The 16,667-nt window shown below is 36.2% G+C and overlaps 1 protein-coding gene across 8 annotated transcripts in view; it reads right to left on the reverse strand.

Annotated features, from left to right (window-relative positions):
• Positions 1–7,872: 7,872 nt before the first annotated feature.
• Positions 7,873–16,667, reverse strand: part of SCN2A (sodium voltage-gated channel alpha subunit 2) — a 132,472-nt gene continuing 123,677 nt past the window's right edge. For all 8 annotated transcript variants that reach the window (XM_070071536.1, XM_070071534.1, XM_002712241.3 and 5 more), the window contains 2 exons: positions 13,013–13,283; positions 7,873–11,300 (listed from right to left, as the gene is read on the reverse strand). In XM_070071536.1, coding sequence (XP_069927637.1) covers positions 10,105–11,300; positions 13,013–13,283 — 1,467 coding nt within the window. In that variant the 3' untranslated portion in view covers positions 7,873–10,104. The remainder of the gene's footprint in view (positions 11,301–13,012; positions 13,284–16,667) is intronic.

Here is a 16,667-nt window from a genome sequence, read left to right on the forward strand (position 1 = left end):
GACTCCTAGAGGGCAAAAATAGCACTTTTGGGGACAGAAATCAAGAGAAGCATAAGGAATTAAGGGATGACCCCTATTTAGGAAAGTCCTGGAGCACCTTGGATCTGTCATGGAGGTAATGGGGAAGTCAGAGAGAATGACTACAGTAACACATGGTCAGCTTCCAGCAAGTAAGATGATCCAGAATCCCTCTAGAGTTCCAGCATGGGGAAAACATGGCATAAATGTGGGAAAATGCCCTCACAGTCCTACAGCTTGATTCTATGGGGTTCCTCATTAACTAATAAACTCTTTGACATGTTTCATTTTTTATTTGTAAAGGAGTATTGGCTGCACTTTTTGGAAAGATTTATTTATTTATTTGAAAGTGAGTTACACAGAACGAGGACAGGCAGAGAGAGAAACGTCTTCCATCCACTGGTTCACTCCCCAATTGGCTGCAACAGCCAGAGCTGCGCCGATCCGAAGCTGGGAGCCAGGAACTTCGTGTGGGTCTTCCACGTGGGTGCAGGAGCCCAAGGACTTAGCCCATCCTCCACTGCTCTCCCAGCCCATGGCAGAGAGCTGGATTGGAAGTGGAGCAGCTCGGTCTTGAACTGGAACCCACATGGGATGCCGGCACCTCAGGCCAGGGCGTCAACCAGCCGTGCCACAGCGCCAGCCCCTTGGCTGTAGTACTTTTTTTAAATTATCATTTTATGTAGGACAATAAAAGTCACCCTAAATGGTAAGATCAAAAAGAAAATCTTAGTATTCCATATTTACTAAAAATATCCTTCAGAACTAAAGAGAAGAGAGAGACTTTTTGGCAAACTTTGAAATTTCAGTAAGAGCAAATTCACTAAAACAAATACTACAGATAGGATTTTTTTTTTTTGTCAGCTAGGAGAAAAATGGTCCGCAGTTAAGGAAAGAAGTGTAGGAAAGAATGAAAAGATAAATATTCTGGAGTTTTAAGTGGGTATTGACTGTAGAAGAGTAACAACAATAATAATAATGTTTTCCAGAGTTTAAATTATAGGTAAAGTAAAAATACATAGTATAAAAGATGCAAAGAGATGGACTAAAAGTAGTCTCATAATCTAAAAACGTCCACAAAACGGTAAAGCACAAATTTATTTTGGAATTCCATAAGATATGGAAGCACATGACAATTTCTGTGGTAACTGCAAACAGTGTAGGAAAGAAAGGTAACACTGCATAACACAAATAACCCAAGAGAAATCATAAATTTAAATACAGTTGTTGAATTTGTGTGTGAAAGATTTCCAGGGCTGGTACAAAACAATGCTCATCTATATTCAATGTTGATTATAAGGTTAAAGAAGGTGTGCTGTGCAACACCATTGAAAGCCATGGTAGGTTTAATAACATCAGACCAAACAACTTAAGACAATCAGTGCTTCAAACGAAGTCTGTTTCATAATGATAACAGGGCTAGTCGGCTAGGGCAAAGTAGCTATTATTAATAGTAGTCATGCAATAGCTACCAAATAATCAAAGAAAAATAAAAATGCAAAGCAAGCATTGACAATGTAACAGAGTAAATTAAGAAAATCCACAATCACGTTGGGATATGTTCACTCATCATTTTGTAACTGATAGATAAAAATAACAAAAATAAACTAGTTTTGAATGACATGATGAACGAGCTTGATCTGGTTAACATATCTGAAATACAGCCAACATAAACTGAACGATGCAATTTATTTTGAACCAAACAGAAAACATATGCCACATTTGATCCATGCTGAGCTGCAAAACAATTCCTCCAATTGTTAAATGATTAAAACTATGCAGAGCACAGTGTCTGAATAATAGGAAATTAAACTAGCAATGGAAAAAAATAAGTCTAGAAAGTTACTCAAGTATTTCGCCATTAAACAATAGTCGTCTAAATTTATAAAAGATGAGAGACATCAAAATAGAAATTAGACAATATTTTAAGCTGAGTAGTAAAAAGTAAACAAACATTTGTAGGGTGCCATTAAAGCCATGTTTAGAGAGAAATTTAAAGCTGTAAGTACATTTATTTTAAAAAATAATAAAAATAAAGGATTTAATAATCATTAAAAATAATGTTACATTAAAACCAAATAAATAGAAGAAAAGGAATGATAAATAAAAATGAAAATGTAATAATGAAATAGGAAAAGAACATGCAATAAAGAATACATAAAAATTGAAAGTTGGTTCTTTAAAGACTAGAAAAATAAAAACTGTCACAAAAAGTCAGCATCAGGAATCAGAAAAGGGGTCGTTATCATACAGTTTTACATAATTACAGAGTTCTAAACAACTTTACATGAGTGAATTTGGAATATTAATAAGTTATGGAAACTGAAACAAGATGGAATTTAAATCTGAAGAGTTCTCTCCATCAAAGAAAATAAATTCACAATTAAAAAATTGTACACAGAAACAGTTCAGTTTTGGTTTTCACTAGTTAATTATTAAGTAAGTAAGGGAACTTTAAGATCAATCCTAATCTCTATCTGAAAATAAACTAAATTGAAATGTTTTCCAATTTGTTTTTAAGATTCATTCGTTCATTTGAATTTCAGAGTGACAGAGAGAGAGAGAGAGAGAGAGAGAGAGAGAAGGAAAAGCTGAAAGAAATTTTTCATGTGATGGTTCGTTTCCTAAATGCTCATAATTGCTCTAGCTGGGCCAGGCTGAAACCATGAACCTGGGATTCTGTTGGGGTCACCCATGTAGGGGACAGAGACACAGGGTCTTGGCTTCTCAGGTGTTTTATCAGGAAGCTGGATCAAACACAGAGTAGCCAGGACTTGAACACATCTCTCTGACGTGGGTTATTGTCATTCCAAGTGATGTGCTAACCCAATGTGCTACACAGTAGCCCCCACAATGTGTTTTAATAGGTTATCATAATCGTAAGATCAGAACCTCTGTAACAGCACATTACAAGGAAGAAAACTCTTTAACAAAGTATAGGGGCAGGAAACAAAACATTAGAAATCCAAGGATAACAATATTTTAAATTGGTATCCAAGTGATTAAATTGGATTTTAATGCATGCTTTGTAAAATCAATCACTGTTATTTACCACAATATCAGAATACAGAAGATAAAATACAGAAAGAGCACTAAAAAAAACCAAGTAGATATTAAAGCATGGAATAAAAATTAAGTTTCAATATTTAATAGCAAATGAGAAAATATTTGGAGTGCTAAATGCAGATAGCTTTTCTGAAATATTGTGAATTAAATTTAATAATAAATATGTGACTCTTCAAATTCATTAGAATAAATTCTGAGTTAAATTAATAAAAATAATTTCATACTGGAGTTGTAAAATTTGAAGCATAAAAACAATTATAATCTAAGATAATCTTTTGAAATGTGGCTGAAATAAATCTAATTTCAGTAAAAGAAAAAGTCAGTTAGTTTGCTACCCATAAACATTACTAATAGAATCCCTAATGTTGTATTTCAAGAAGAACTTAGAAAAGAATAAGTTGATAAAAGAGGTAAATTTAAGGAAGCACTATCACACATAAGTCTAAATAGGCATTGCCTTTACAAAGTCACCAGAATAATATTATTTAATTTCCCAGTGTTAATATTATTTAATTTCCCAGTAACATTGGGAAATTAAGACAGAGTTAGAATAGTAGACAAAAGCAATGTCTCAGAGGAGTAAAATGATGTATAGCTTGTCTAGAAAGCTTCACTATTCCAGATCAGGGGACAAATACTGATTGCATCTCACCTGAGATAAGTACATGGTCATTTACAAAAGGAGAAAGAAGAATGGAAGAAAGGCAAAGAGGGAGAGCATGTGTAACTTCCCAGTCAGTAGACATGGTGGAAAGAGAAATAAAGAAAAAAACAGTGGGAAAAAAAAGTCAAGAGAGAGGGGAGAAATGGAGGGGAGGTGGATTTGAAAAATAGAAAGCCCCAAATAAAGTGAGAAAAATAAAATACATCTGCAAATAGAGTAAATGTAAATAGGTCAAAATAGACTACTAACAGAACATGTCAGATTGTATCCTTTAAAAATATGTACAATACAAAAAGATATGGGTGCATTAAGATTGTGATTATGGAGAGGATTGAGGTCATGTTTTTGCAAAAATTAGAAAAAGAAGGGAAGGGAAAAAAGGAGGACTGAGTGAGGGAGTGTTGGGGGAAGAAAATACGGTTACTTTCTTAGAATTGTGCCAATGCCATCTCACTAGTCCCGGTGATCAATTTCTGTTCACAATTGATCATAATGATAGGACTAAGAATCAAAGGGATCACATAAACAAGACTAGTGTCTGAAAATACTAACCGACAGAACAAAAAAGGAGAGAACGATCCAACATGGAAAGCGAGATACACAGCAGACTCATAGAATGACAGATGTCCTAAACAGCACTCTGGCCTCAGAATCAGCCCTTAAGGCGTGTGGATCCAGCTGAAAAGCCCATGAGAGTATTTCAGGCATGGAAAGCCAAGACACTCTTGGGGAAAAAAAAATGACCTAAATGAAAGATCTCCACGAGTGAGATCCCAGTGGAAAGAACAGGTCATCAAAGAAGGAGGTACCTTTCTCTGAAGGGAGGAGAGAACTTCCACTTTGACTATGACCTTGTCTAAATATGATCAGAGTCGGTGAACTCAGGGGGCTTCCATAGCTTTGGCAGCTCATGACAAGAGCCTAGGGTGATTACTGAGGCCATAAACAAGAGTGTCAATTTGTTAAGTCAACAACAGGAGTCACTGTGCACTTACTCCTCATGTAGGATCTCTGTCCTTATTGTGCTGTACGTTGTGATTTAATGCTATAACCAGTACTCAAACAGTATTTTTCACTTTATGTTTCTGTGTGGGAGCAAACTGTTGAAATCTTTACGTAATGTATGCTAAACTGATCTTCTGTATATAAAGAGAATTGAAAATGAATTTTGATGTGAATGGAAGGGGAGAGGGAGCGGGAAAGGGGAGGGTTGAGGGTGGGAGGGAAGTTATGGGGGGGAAAGCCATTGTAATCCATAAGCTGTACTTTGGAAATTTATATGCATTAAATAAAAGTTAAAAAAAGAATTGTGCCTATGAAATACATAAACTTTGCTCTTTTTATATTAATAAAAATTAAAAATTACAAAATTTAAAATAACAAAAAAGAAAAACTATTAAAAATTTAGGGGCCAGTACATAGTGCATGAAGCTGCTGCCTGCAGTGCCGGCATCCCATTTGGACTCAGGTTCGTGTCCACCTCTGGCTGCTCCACCTCTGATTCAGCTCCTTATAGTGGCCTGAGAAAAGCAGCAGAAGATTGCCCAAGTACTTGAGCCCCTCCCACCCACATGGGAGACCTGGAAGAAGCTCCTGGCTCTTGGCTTTGACCTGGCCCAGCCCCAGCAGATGCAGCCATCTGGGGAGTGAACCATTGGATGGAAGACCTCTCTCTCTCTCTCTCTCTCTCTCTCTCTCTCTAGCTCTTTTAAGTAAATAAACATATCCTTAAAATTTTTTCAAAAAAGATATGGAAAGATTAGATATCTGTAAACCACTGGCAAAACATGAGCCATGTAGTCATATTACTATCAATTATACAGACACAGATGTATGTGATTTCACTACTCATTTTGTTTCTCAAAAATAATCCATCCTCTTTGCCCAACCACTCACATTTTTTAGCACGACTTCCAAGGGTGGCCTCCTGTGGCCACAACCTTCCCTTGGATTCTTATGTTCATCTTTGATCTCAGTTTCTATCACAAAGTTGATATGTGAGAAAAGTTTGTGGAAAATGAGAATCAGTAATGCTTATTTTGGTGCTCAAAAAATGGAATCCATGCATATGAGGAGTCTTCAAAGAGTTTATGGAAATGAAAATTAAGAAAATACTAAATATTCATGTAACATATAATTGCATAATGGCCCCTTCACCTTCTTCAGAGGTATTTTGCTTTTTAAAAAAAATGAGAGGAGAAACATTTACATTGCAAAGCTAGCATATTGATAACTAAACAAAACGTTTCTTCACACCCTTTTCCTTCTTTCCCCCATCATTGCTGCAGTTATTAAAAGCAGACTTTGTCAAAAATAATTCTATATAGGACCCCCTTCCCCTGTGAGCCTGTTGTTTTTTTACTTCCTCCTTTGTCCTCTTCTCTTTGTACATCGATCTGTATTATACAGAATTCAGAAAAACAATTGATCTTGTTGGCTGACCCAGGAATGGAGAAGAGGAAACTGGGAGTCTCTTCTGTCTAAAGTTGTGAGTTGCTAATGACAAAATTCTCTGTATATTTTATGGCTGACCAGTGAAAGCTGCCTCTGTTTGGTCCAGGTTAATGGTTCTGGAGTTAAGTGTAATTCTCATTACTCTTAGAAAAATATAACATGTCAAAAGACACACACATACACACACACACACACATACACACACACAACCCTTAGACCTATATCTGTTGAAGAAATTGATAGCTTTAATTAAAAACTCTTCCACAAAGAAGACTCAAGATCCTGATGGTTTCACTGATGAATTCTGTCAATATTTAGGGGAGAGAGAATGCTACTTTTAGAAATTCTTTTAGGAATAAATGCGTCTTACCTTGAGATGGGCCCAAATTAATTGTTATCACACAACAGGGGATGTAGGATTCACCTGTGGGTTGTTTTATGAATTCATATTGTTTCTCAGACTACCCCCATATTCATCCCATCTAGCTTATACTAGGAATGCTGAGGGTACCATACTGTGTGTGTGTTTGTGTGTGTGTGTGTGCATAAGATGAAAAAACTCACTAAACTATTCTAATAGAATCCCTTTACACCATAGTCCTAACAAACAACTCCAGGTATAAACTTACCAATGTCAGTTTCTCACATTATGAGATAAATACTTTAAATACCTTCATATTCTGAGCCTAAGTCTGAACACGAATTATGTAATAAGCCTCCGGTGGCAATAAATACATTTTATGTACAATATTTTTTTCTGGGGCAAGAAGACCCTTACTCATTGTTTCTCAGTCTTTATTATGAATGAGCAGAATATCTATGAGAAGCCTTAAAATATTATATACTTCTGCCTTGCCTCCAGAAATGGGAGTCCAATTTTTCTGGTCTTCATCCACACAGTGTATATGTATATACATCTACATATGTAGATAGATAGATAGATAGATATAAATAAACAAACTTCTTAGTCAATTCTATCTTATGATTGGAGTTGAAAATCTTTTCCCAAAATGTTTACAATAGAGTTGGAAAAACCACCCCTTTGACGTTTAGGACCTATATTTATTTGTGTTTATTTATTATTAAGAGTTGATACTTAACCTTTCCTGGAATTTTGCCAAGGAAATTGTAAAAATGAAATAGAGACACTATGTACTTAACAGAGTGACAGTAAACTATTAGGGGCCCAAGTGCACACAGTTTTGTCTACAGACTGTAATAAATAAGACATTTGATGAATAGAAAAGAAAGAAGGAAATACCCTGAATGAAAAAGACTGAGTCCAAGGAAGGGATGGAAAAGTATACATAAAAGTAGAACAATAATATATAGAGAAGGAACTACAGCAAAAAAGTGAAAAACAAACAAAACTGGGTAGACGGAAGGAGAAAGGATACACAACTTAAAATGTTAGTCAATTTTTTTTATTAATTTTTATAACTTTCCACTGCTCTATCTGATACCATTTCTAGGGTTTTGGCCAATATTAAAACTAGATATCCAATACACTCTTCTTAATTAATTTCCATTCCAAGAAAAAATTTAAAGATGAATTATTATATTTAACGTGTACTCTTTACATTTACGTTTTCTGAGAGATCATTTTTACATGATAGAAATTTAACTTTAAATGGCATTTCAAAGATAGAAACAAAGACAACAATTAAATACGAAAACAAAAGCAAAATCTTTATTCTTTTGGCTTGATTGTAATGTGGTTTACCGTTCTTTATGGTAATAGCATTTTCCTGCATGCATTTCACCAACACACTACAAGTCAATAGCTTTAGTATAAAGAATCTACATTTAATGTTGCTTGTGAAACACAAAATGTTTTGCTATAACTGGTAATATAATTTCACTATCTGGTTTTGTTGGGGGAAAGAAAAGCTTGAATCCCATATCACAAATATTCTAGAACTGGTCGAGTTCTAGTGCCACGTGAGTTGGTATGATTAGATCTATCTGTGTGAACAAACATTGGAAAAGACTGATGATTACTGAATAAAAAGACTAGGTGGAAACAAAAAATTCAAGCAATGCTAAGAATCAGCTGATCTTTCCTTAAGCCTCTTTCAATGATAAGGCATTCCTATTTGAAAGCAAATCAATGGATTCAGCTTGAGATTTGTTTCACAATGAAATGTGTGCAAGTTTACAGTACTCAAAAAAGCAGAAACCTATACTGCATCTTAGTGCTTACTTCTTATTTAGTGAAGTGCTTTAATTTAAAAGTGCTCAGAACAGAAACTAACAATGGTGACTATGACATCAACCTGAAGATACTTTTCATTTCTCAATTTTATGTACAAAAGGCTGAAAAATAAAATAAAATGAACTTTGTACAGTATTTATATTTTCTTAGAAAACTCTAACCATATATTTTCAACAGATTTAAGCAGCTTGCAACATGTTTGTACAGTCAGGCTTTTCACCATAGAGGGTTCAGTCAAGATTGGAAGAGTAAAAAGCAAGAAGCTCTTCATTGTTTGCTGCAATCTATTGCTTAACAACATGAAGAATGAGGTCTTGGTAGAACAACACGCTTCACTTTACCACTGACATATGGCTTCCCATAATAGACTTCGGAACAGTGGAAGGATTAAGATACAGCAGCATCGGCAAGATAAACATGCAGCAGTGACAGCTTCAAACTATAATGGAACCAATTACATCATATTACCTGTTAAAAGCTTGCAAACTATACTTACTGTGGTACATATTTGATGCAATAAATACTGTGCTTAAATCATCATTTTTGTTTGCTCAAACATGCACCACTGGGTAAAATTACTATTTACAAAGCAGACTTTTGTTTTAAAATTGACATAAACTATGTCAACCTTACCAAGAGCAGAAGATGGCTAAACAATACTGCAGGAAAAAGAAGAATCAACTTTATAAAGTGGTGGTGGGGATGCTTTTTGGTCAATTCAGATTTCTTAGAAAGAACTGAGAGCATGTTTTAACTTTATGTTAAAGGACACTTATAAAAATGTTGTAGTCATGCTGCTAGGACTCAACTCTGAATGACTATGTAATGGTACGTGTGTCTCTGTAAGTGTGCGCGTGTGTGTATACATATATATGTATATACACGCACATATACATATATACATATATACATGTACATATAATGGATTATGTAAAAATAAAACAACTCTTAAATGCTGTGTTCTATGGAACATTTACAGGCACATTAAAATTTTTTTCTGGATGAAACATCTTAAAAATATGAATAGCTATTTTAAGCACCTCAAAAATCTAAAAACATCCTGAAACAAGAAGTAAACTCTTTCCTTGAGTGATGTGATATTTTTTCATATGTGAATGAGAATTGCAACATGCCTTCATTGAAAAATGCATCCAGTTATACAATAGAGAAATGGAGAGTTCCCTCCCTTGAATCCCTCTCCCCAAACATAAACCCAATTACAAAAATAGTCACATGTAATAGTAAACAACCTGTGAATTAAAAAAAAAAAAGTGATAAATTCACAGCACACAATTTGTAAAAATATGGCAGGTGTGGCAGTTGAAACATAAACAGTGGTGACAACTACTGTTATCAAGTGTCACGTGTTGAATTTACATAAAAATTTAACTTCCCTCCCCCTTTGAAATTGGTTCCTATAGTCTGAGTAGCCATTGGGTCTCTGCTCTTCAGCAGTGTCAGCTGGTTGTGAAAACAGAAACCTCCTGTGACGCTGTTTCCCGGGTTTATTGAGTCCCCGTTTGCTGACCAGAGGTCGCTGTCTTGTTATAGGCACTGACCTTATGTATACATTTGTGAAAACAGTCAGTTTGGCATAGACCTCCTGTGGGAGTCCTGTTGACACAAATACATCACTATCACAGGCTGTAAACAATTGATCACAAAAATGGAATATTCTTTCTTCTTTCTACTTTTTACTTTCCCTGCTATCTTTCCCTTTGTCCTCCTTTTCTGATTTGTCTTTTTCAAATTTTTCTTTTTCTGGTTTGGTGACACTATCATATGAAGGTGGAGAAGTGGTAGAAGGTGTCATGTCGGTTTTCTCTGGGGTTGAATTCTCGTTTAGTTTGTCGATGAGTATGTCTTCTTTAATAGGTGTCCCGTCACCTTCTTTGCCTTTGTCTTTCTTATATATGGATGAAACCTTTTTAACCTTTTGCTTCAAGAGGTAGCGTCTGTAAGCCCTCTGGATAACAATAGCAGACACTTCCTCTTGTTTGCGCTTCAAAGTGGTGGTAATGGGCTCATAAGAGACTTTGGAGGGGTTTGATGCCATGAACCGCTCCTCCATCTGTATTCTAAGAGCATCCATCTCTCCACTCTCACCCAGAACACGCTTTGTGAAAGCAAACAAAATGTCAAGGCAGTGGATCCGGTCACCACTGACCATGGGCAGGTCCATGGCAATAAGCTGTACTTTGTTTGGTTTTGCTATGAGAAGAGGTGGGTCCAGGGCAGCGGCAAAATCAGAGAGCTTGGAGAACTCTATGAACTGGGTTGCATCCGGGTCGAACTTCTCCCAAACCTCGTAGAACATCTCGAAGTCATCCTCGCTCAGGGGCTCTGCACTTTCCTCCGTAGCAACACTGAAGTTCTCCAGGATGACAGCGATGTACATGTTCACCACCACCAGGAAGGATATGATGATGTAACTGACGAAAAAGAAAATCCCAACAGATGGATTCCCGCAGTCTCCCTTAACTGAGCTCCCGGGGTGATCTTTCTCAGGGTCACAGTCGGGTGGTCCACTATTGAGAATAGGTGCTAGCAATCCATCCCACCCAGCAGAGGTGGTAATCTGGAACAGGCAGATCATGCTATTGCCAAAAGTCTCAAAGTTGAACATGTCATCAATTCCAACTTCCCGCTTAACATAGGCAAAGTTGGACATCCCAAAAATGGCGTAGATGAACATGACTAGGAAGAGCAGGAGGCCGATGTTAAACAATGCAGGAAGGGACATCATCAAAGCAAAGAGCAATGTGCGGATCCCCTTTGCTCCTTTGATCAGACGTAGGATTCGGCCAATCCTGGCCAGGCGGATCACACGGAACAGGGTAGGGGACACAAAATATTTTTCTATCAACTCAGCCAGAAACATACCTATGGAAAAGCATCAAGCAAAAAAACAGTGTTAATAGTATCAAACAAAAATCCATAAGGTAAGCACTACCTAGTTATAAAAATCTAGACTTGACAGTTACATATATAACCATTTGTTTATATGCATTTATAATTTGCAGCTATTTGTTCAGCAATATAAAACTGATATGTTTGGTATTACAGCATTAGCATCGTCATATTAAATAAAGATAGCAATGGTCAGTCTTCTTATTTCAAAATAAGCATCCTGCAAAAGAATGACTCAGTCACTGGAAGTCCAGAGACAGCACAAAATGCATGGCAGCCAAGCATAGAAATGGATTTATACTTCCAAAATACTAGTCCCAGCATTTACATAGGAGCTAAAGGATAAGGCATGCGATTTTGGATGAGGAATACAAGAGTTCTTATTCTTCTAAAATACCTACGATCTTGTTTTCTTTGAGAGGAGGCAGAATGACATACAGGTGAAAAACACAGGCTTTGCAGACAGACACGCTTGGGACCGAATCCTGGCTGTTGATTTTGTGCATTACTAGATGGTGAAAATGCCAACATTTTGTTGTCGTTATTACTAAACTTAACATTTACTGAGTCCTGTCTTTGTACTAGACACAATGCTAAGCACATTAACCTAAATGTTCTAATCCTCACAGCAACTCTGCAGAAACACTCCTTGGAAAATGAAGGATTGGAAGGCTGAGGTAACTTGTCCTAGGTCACAGAGTTGGTAAACAGTGGCATAAGGCAGCCCCCAGGTGAGATCAGTAGAATCCCCAATTCTCATCTCTTAATTACTGTGTTACCATCATCCTGGCCCTATTGTGAGGAGCCAATGGAATGATACAAGAATAAAATGTCCTGTTATATTAGAGGAAGCAGTGAGAACAATGATATACCATTTTTCTCCCTATATCTACAAAGGTACTTCACAAAGCTCAGAGAATACTAAAAGATCAACTTATCTTGGTGCTACAAATATTTAAAATCTATGTACAGAGGGCTCTTCCATAAATTTATTGAAAATAAATATTATAAAACACTATGCATGAATTTAAAAAATGTTTGCACCAAAATAAACATATTCTAAATGAATTATTTTCATGAACTTTTGGAAATACACTTGGATGTTCCTTTTCTTCCAATAGGCAGAACCTTGTCTTGACTTCCATCACCTAATATACTACACATAAACACTTAACATATATTGATGATAATGAATCTGTTTTGCGTTTTTGAATCCAATGTCTTATTTTGAAAATGAATATTACATTCCATAGATAATTATCTGAACACCAAGATAATATGAAGTCTGTTGTGTCATTATTTGACACAACACTATTTGAATTATCAAAGAAATGATACTTATATGGATGGCTTCTAATGATTTTTGTGTTTAAGTGTATGTGAAGTATTCATTTAAAGCAATACCTGTCTATACCACAGGAATATGACTGAAAATAAGAGTATTATGTCGAAGTTTAATTATTGTCTTCTGAATGAGGCAAAACAATAAATGACAGGTGAAAATATAAATTCTTTTGACACATCAGTTCATGCACAGCATGCAATTAGAGAAGTGACTAAACAATAAACATGAATTTTACTTGGACGTTCAAGATGAATAGGAAAGACTAATGAAAACACTTCTAAAGTTTTAAAATACAAATTTTCACTCCAAAATTCTTCAATTGAGTGAAAGCACCTCTTACCTACTATGGAGAGAATGACCACTACAAAATCAAAAATATTCCATCCAATCGTGAAATAATAATAGCGAAGAGAAATTAGCTTTAGCACACATTCTCCAGTGAACAGAACAATAAACACTAAATTAATCCAGTACAAAATGTTCGTCATTTCTTGACTCTGGTCATCAGTTTCCACCATCATGGTGACCATGTTGAGGCAGATGAGGATCATGATGCTGATATCAAAGACTTGCTTGGTTACAAAATCAAAGACCATGCCCTGGAATTTGTTCTGGAACAAATAATACATAAGAGTGTATTTAGATAGTTAAAATCTTATTTTAATATCACACTATAAAACATGGCTTTTATAAAACATATCACACTTATACTTGGAAGATAATTTTGTTTTTCAGAATATCCAACTCTTTGAAATGTGTTTGTTTATATTATTCATGATGCCAGACCCTATAAGTTGACTAAATATTAAGATCTACATATTATGTTCTTAGTTTCTAGAACATAACACGTTTAGATGGATTGTCAGCAGATATTTGCCACTATAACAAATCTTTTTATTCAATATATTGATGGTGAATATTAAAATTAAGAAGTAATAAATACTCCTGAAGATTTTTCTCTCTTTCTTTTTCCTTTTTATTCACTCATCACTGCCAAAGATCTTAAATTCATCTTAAAGGTCAGCTGAGAGCTGTTTTCAAAATTATAACTTAAGCACACTGCGAGGTAGCACGTTATGGAGCGAGTGTTGGGTCCCTGACATCCCTGTGATAGATCTTAAGACTGAGTTTCCCATTGTGACTTCAGCCTGACCCATCCCTGGCTATTGTAAGCATGTGCGGAGAGAAGCAGCAGATGGGAGATCTCTGTCTGTCTCCACCTGTCTATCTGTCTCTCTGACTTCCAAATACATCAAAAAGATAGCTTAAGAAAAGGGACATTAGTAAAAAACTGATAAACTGCAATTAATTTCTGTGATCTAATGGTATTTTACCAAGGTTATCATTTTAATTTTAATAACCAATTTATGGTTATGTAGGATGTAAAAATAAGTTATGTAGGATGTTAAAATAAAATAGCTGTATGAAGATTATATGGGCAATTTTTCTGAATTAATAAAATCATATTTTAAAAAGCTACAGCTCATAATTATACTAAACCTTTGCTTTCCCAGATCTTAACATTTTCACCGGTCTTGATATTTAATATTACAGTTATGCCCCTTCTACTTGGAGAGCTTCCATTACTTCCAATTGAAATTCTTGGACATCAAACATCACCTGCTCTATTTTCTTTTCTCTTGATATGGATTTGGTACAATTTACCGATGTTTATTAAGGGTTTCCAAAAAGTTCATAGAAATTACACATTATGAAAAAACTATGTACAGATTTCAATCTTTGCACCAAAATATACTTATCTTTTAACTTCACTTTCCACAAACTTTTTGAAGTCCTCTCACATTCATGCAGCTGGGTCTGCCCTCCCAAGGCCTCCTTTAACTTAATAAATGTGTCAAATTCCAGTCCCAACCATTTCTTATAGTTTACCTTTCTTAGTTTAGTATGTTCCCCATGCTTCTACCTTTCTGTTAGCACCCACCTACACCTCTTATTAAAATTTGAAGGTTCTGCCCTATCATTTTAACTGTTTATCTATCACACTGTATCACACTGCCTAAAACAAAGTTCCCCACCTCTTGTCTGTCTGGTGAATTCTAACTCAATTTTAAGCGAAGTGATCTGGGCTCTTGGAAAACGTGATTGTTTCATTTACCATAACATTTTTGACTTTGTATTGTAAATGGTTTGTTTATTCATTTTATTTACTTTATTTCTTCCACTTGTTGGGAGGCTCCTCAAGAACAGGGCAGTGTCATTTTTCTCACAGATGTAGCACCTAGGATTCATTAAGTTCAAAATGCATTGAAAGCAGAAATTTGGCCTTAAAATCTTATATCATCACAATAGAAAGCTCCCAAGATTTGCTGCACATTTAGTTAAGTAACAGTGAACCTCTCCAGTCATGAGTCATTGCTGCCTCCAGTTGAAATTCTGGGTGTTGGATATGCTAAAGAAGCCTGAAGAAGCAGAACAACTCTCAAGGTCTTGCTTTCCAAGATACATGTTCTGTAACTTCACCTTGGCCCTTAATAGCAATGAGAAATCCTGAGTCCCTCATTTGCTCCCAGGACAATTTCAAACTTCTCAGAAATTTCCCATTATGTTTCCTTTTTTTCTTGTTTTCTGAGAAAGTCAGTTAGTGTAAGGAAATTCCTTTACTTCTTTAGAATTTCCGGTTATCTTTTTTTTTTTAAAGATTGATTTATTTAGAGAGATAGAGAAAATCAGAAAATTAAAATTTTCCATCCACTGGTTTGCTGGTCCACTCTCCAGGTGGTTGCAATAGCCAGGACTGGGCCAGGCCAAAGCCAGGAGCCAAGAGCTTTGTCCAGGTCTCCCACAATGGGTGGCAAGGGCCCAAGCATTTTGGCCATCCTCTGCTGCTTTTTCCAGGTCATTAGCAGGGAGCCAGATCAGAAGTGGAGCAGCTGGATATGAAGCCACACCCATATGGGATGCCAGCATTGCAGGTGGCTTCATCTGTTATACCACCATGCCGGCCCCAATTTTCTGGTTATCTCGATTTTCATATTTTCATACATTGCTAACAATTCTTTAGAATACTCAGTTCCTCTTCCTCTCTAAATCTGACCTAAACATCCTTGTTCTTCATTCATATCCTGTGTGACTTTATTGTAGGTTTACTCCTCTCTTCAATCTCTATCCCTACAGAACTCCCTTCACTGTGCCTCAAACCTTACCTCTCAATTCTAAGAGAACTTTGTTGGACTACTTCCTCTAAATATCCATCATTTCTCTTCCTCCCTCCCTCTTTGCTTTTGGTTGCCCTGTTCAGGAAGTCAGCACTTCGGATGTTTCTCCCCACCCTTGTCCCTCCCTCACATACTGCATGGCACTGTCCAAATGTGCAACGCAGAACCTCATCAGTCATTCTTGCTGCTTCCTTACTTTTTCCCATATTCAATTAGTAGACAAACTTTCAACTTTCACTCTGAGGGTAGTTCAGACATCCATACACTTTTATTTCCACACCACTCTGGTTTAAGCTGCCTGTTGTCTCTGAAATTGCTTCAAAGCAGGTCTACAATGCATACACACTGCTTCTAGCAAACTAATTGAAAGATAATCACAAAAACCAAAAAAATCACAAACCCTTTCAATGGCTTCCTACTGCTCTTAGGATAAACAATTCCTGAAGCTGAACTATGAGGCCCATAAAATGCTGGCCCAGTGAGACCTCTTCATCCTGAAAACGCTCCAAAGGAACCCCCATTATCTGCAGCAGAATCTCACCAGTTTTCTGTCTCAGGGCCTTCAAAGATGTGCTCTCTGTCAGAAGACTCTTTTCATCTCAGTTTTCCTGTCAGCACTTTCTCATTCTTCTTGGCTCCCCAGCTGATACCTCACTTTAATAAATCCTTCCCTAACTTTCTGATTAATCAGACCCCTGCTCTGAATGAGCACTTACAGCCCAAGCTATCTGTTCCTTCCTGGCATTTTCATTTGTTGATATGGTTACTATCTGGTTACTAGTCATTTCATTAACTAGATTCAACATTGGTCAATATGAG

The sequence above is a fragment of the Oryctolagus cuniculus genome, chromosome 3, assembly GCF_964237555.1.
Source record: "Oryctolagus cuniculus chromosome 3, mOryCun1.1, whole genome shotgun sequence".
NCBI lineage: Eukaryota > Metazoa > Chordata > Mammalia > Lagomorpha > Leporidae > Oryctolagus > Oryctolagus cuniculus.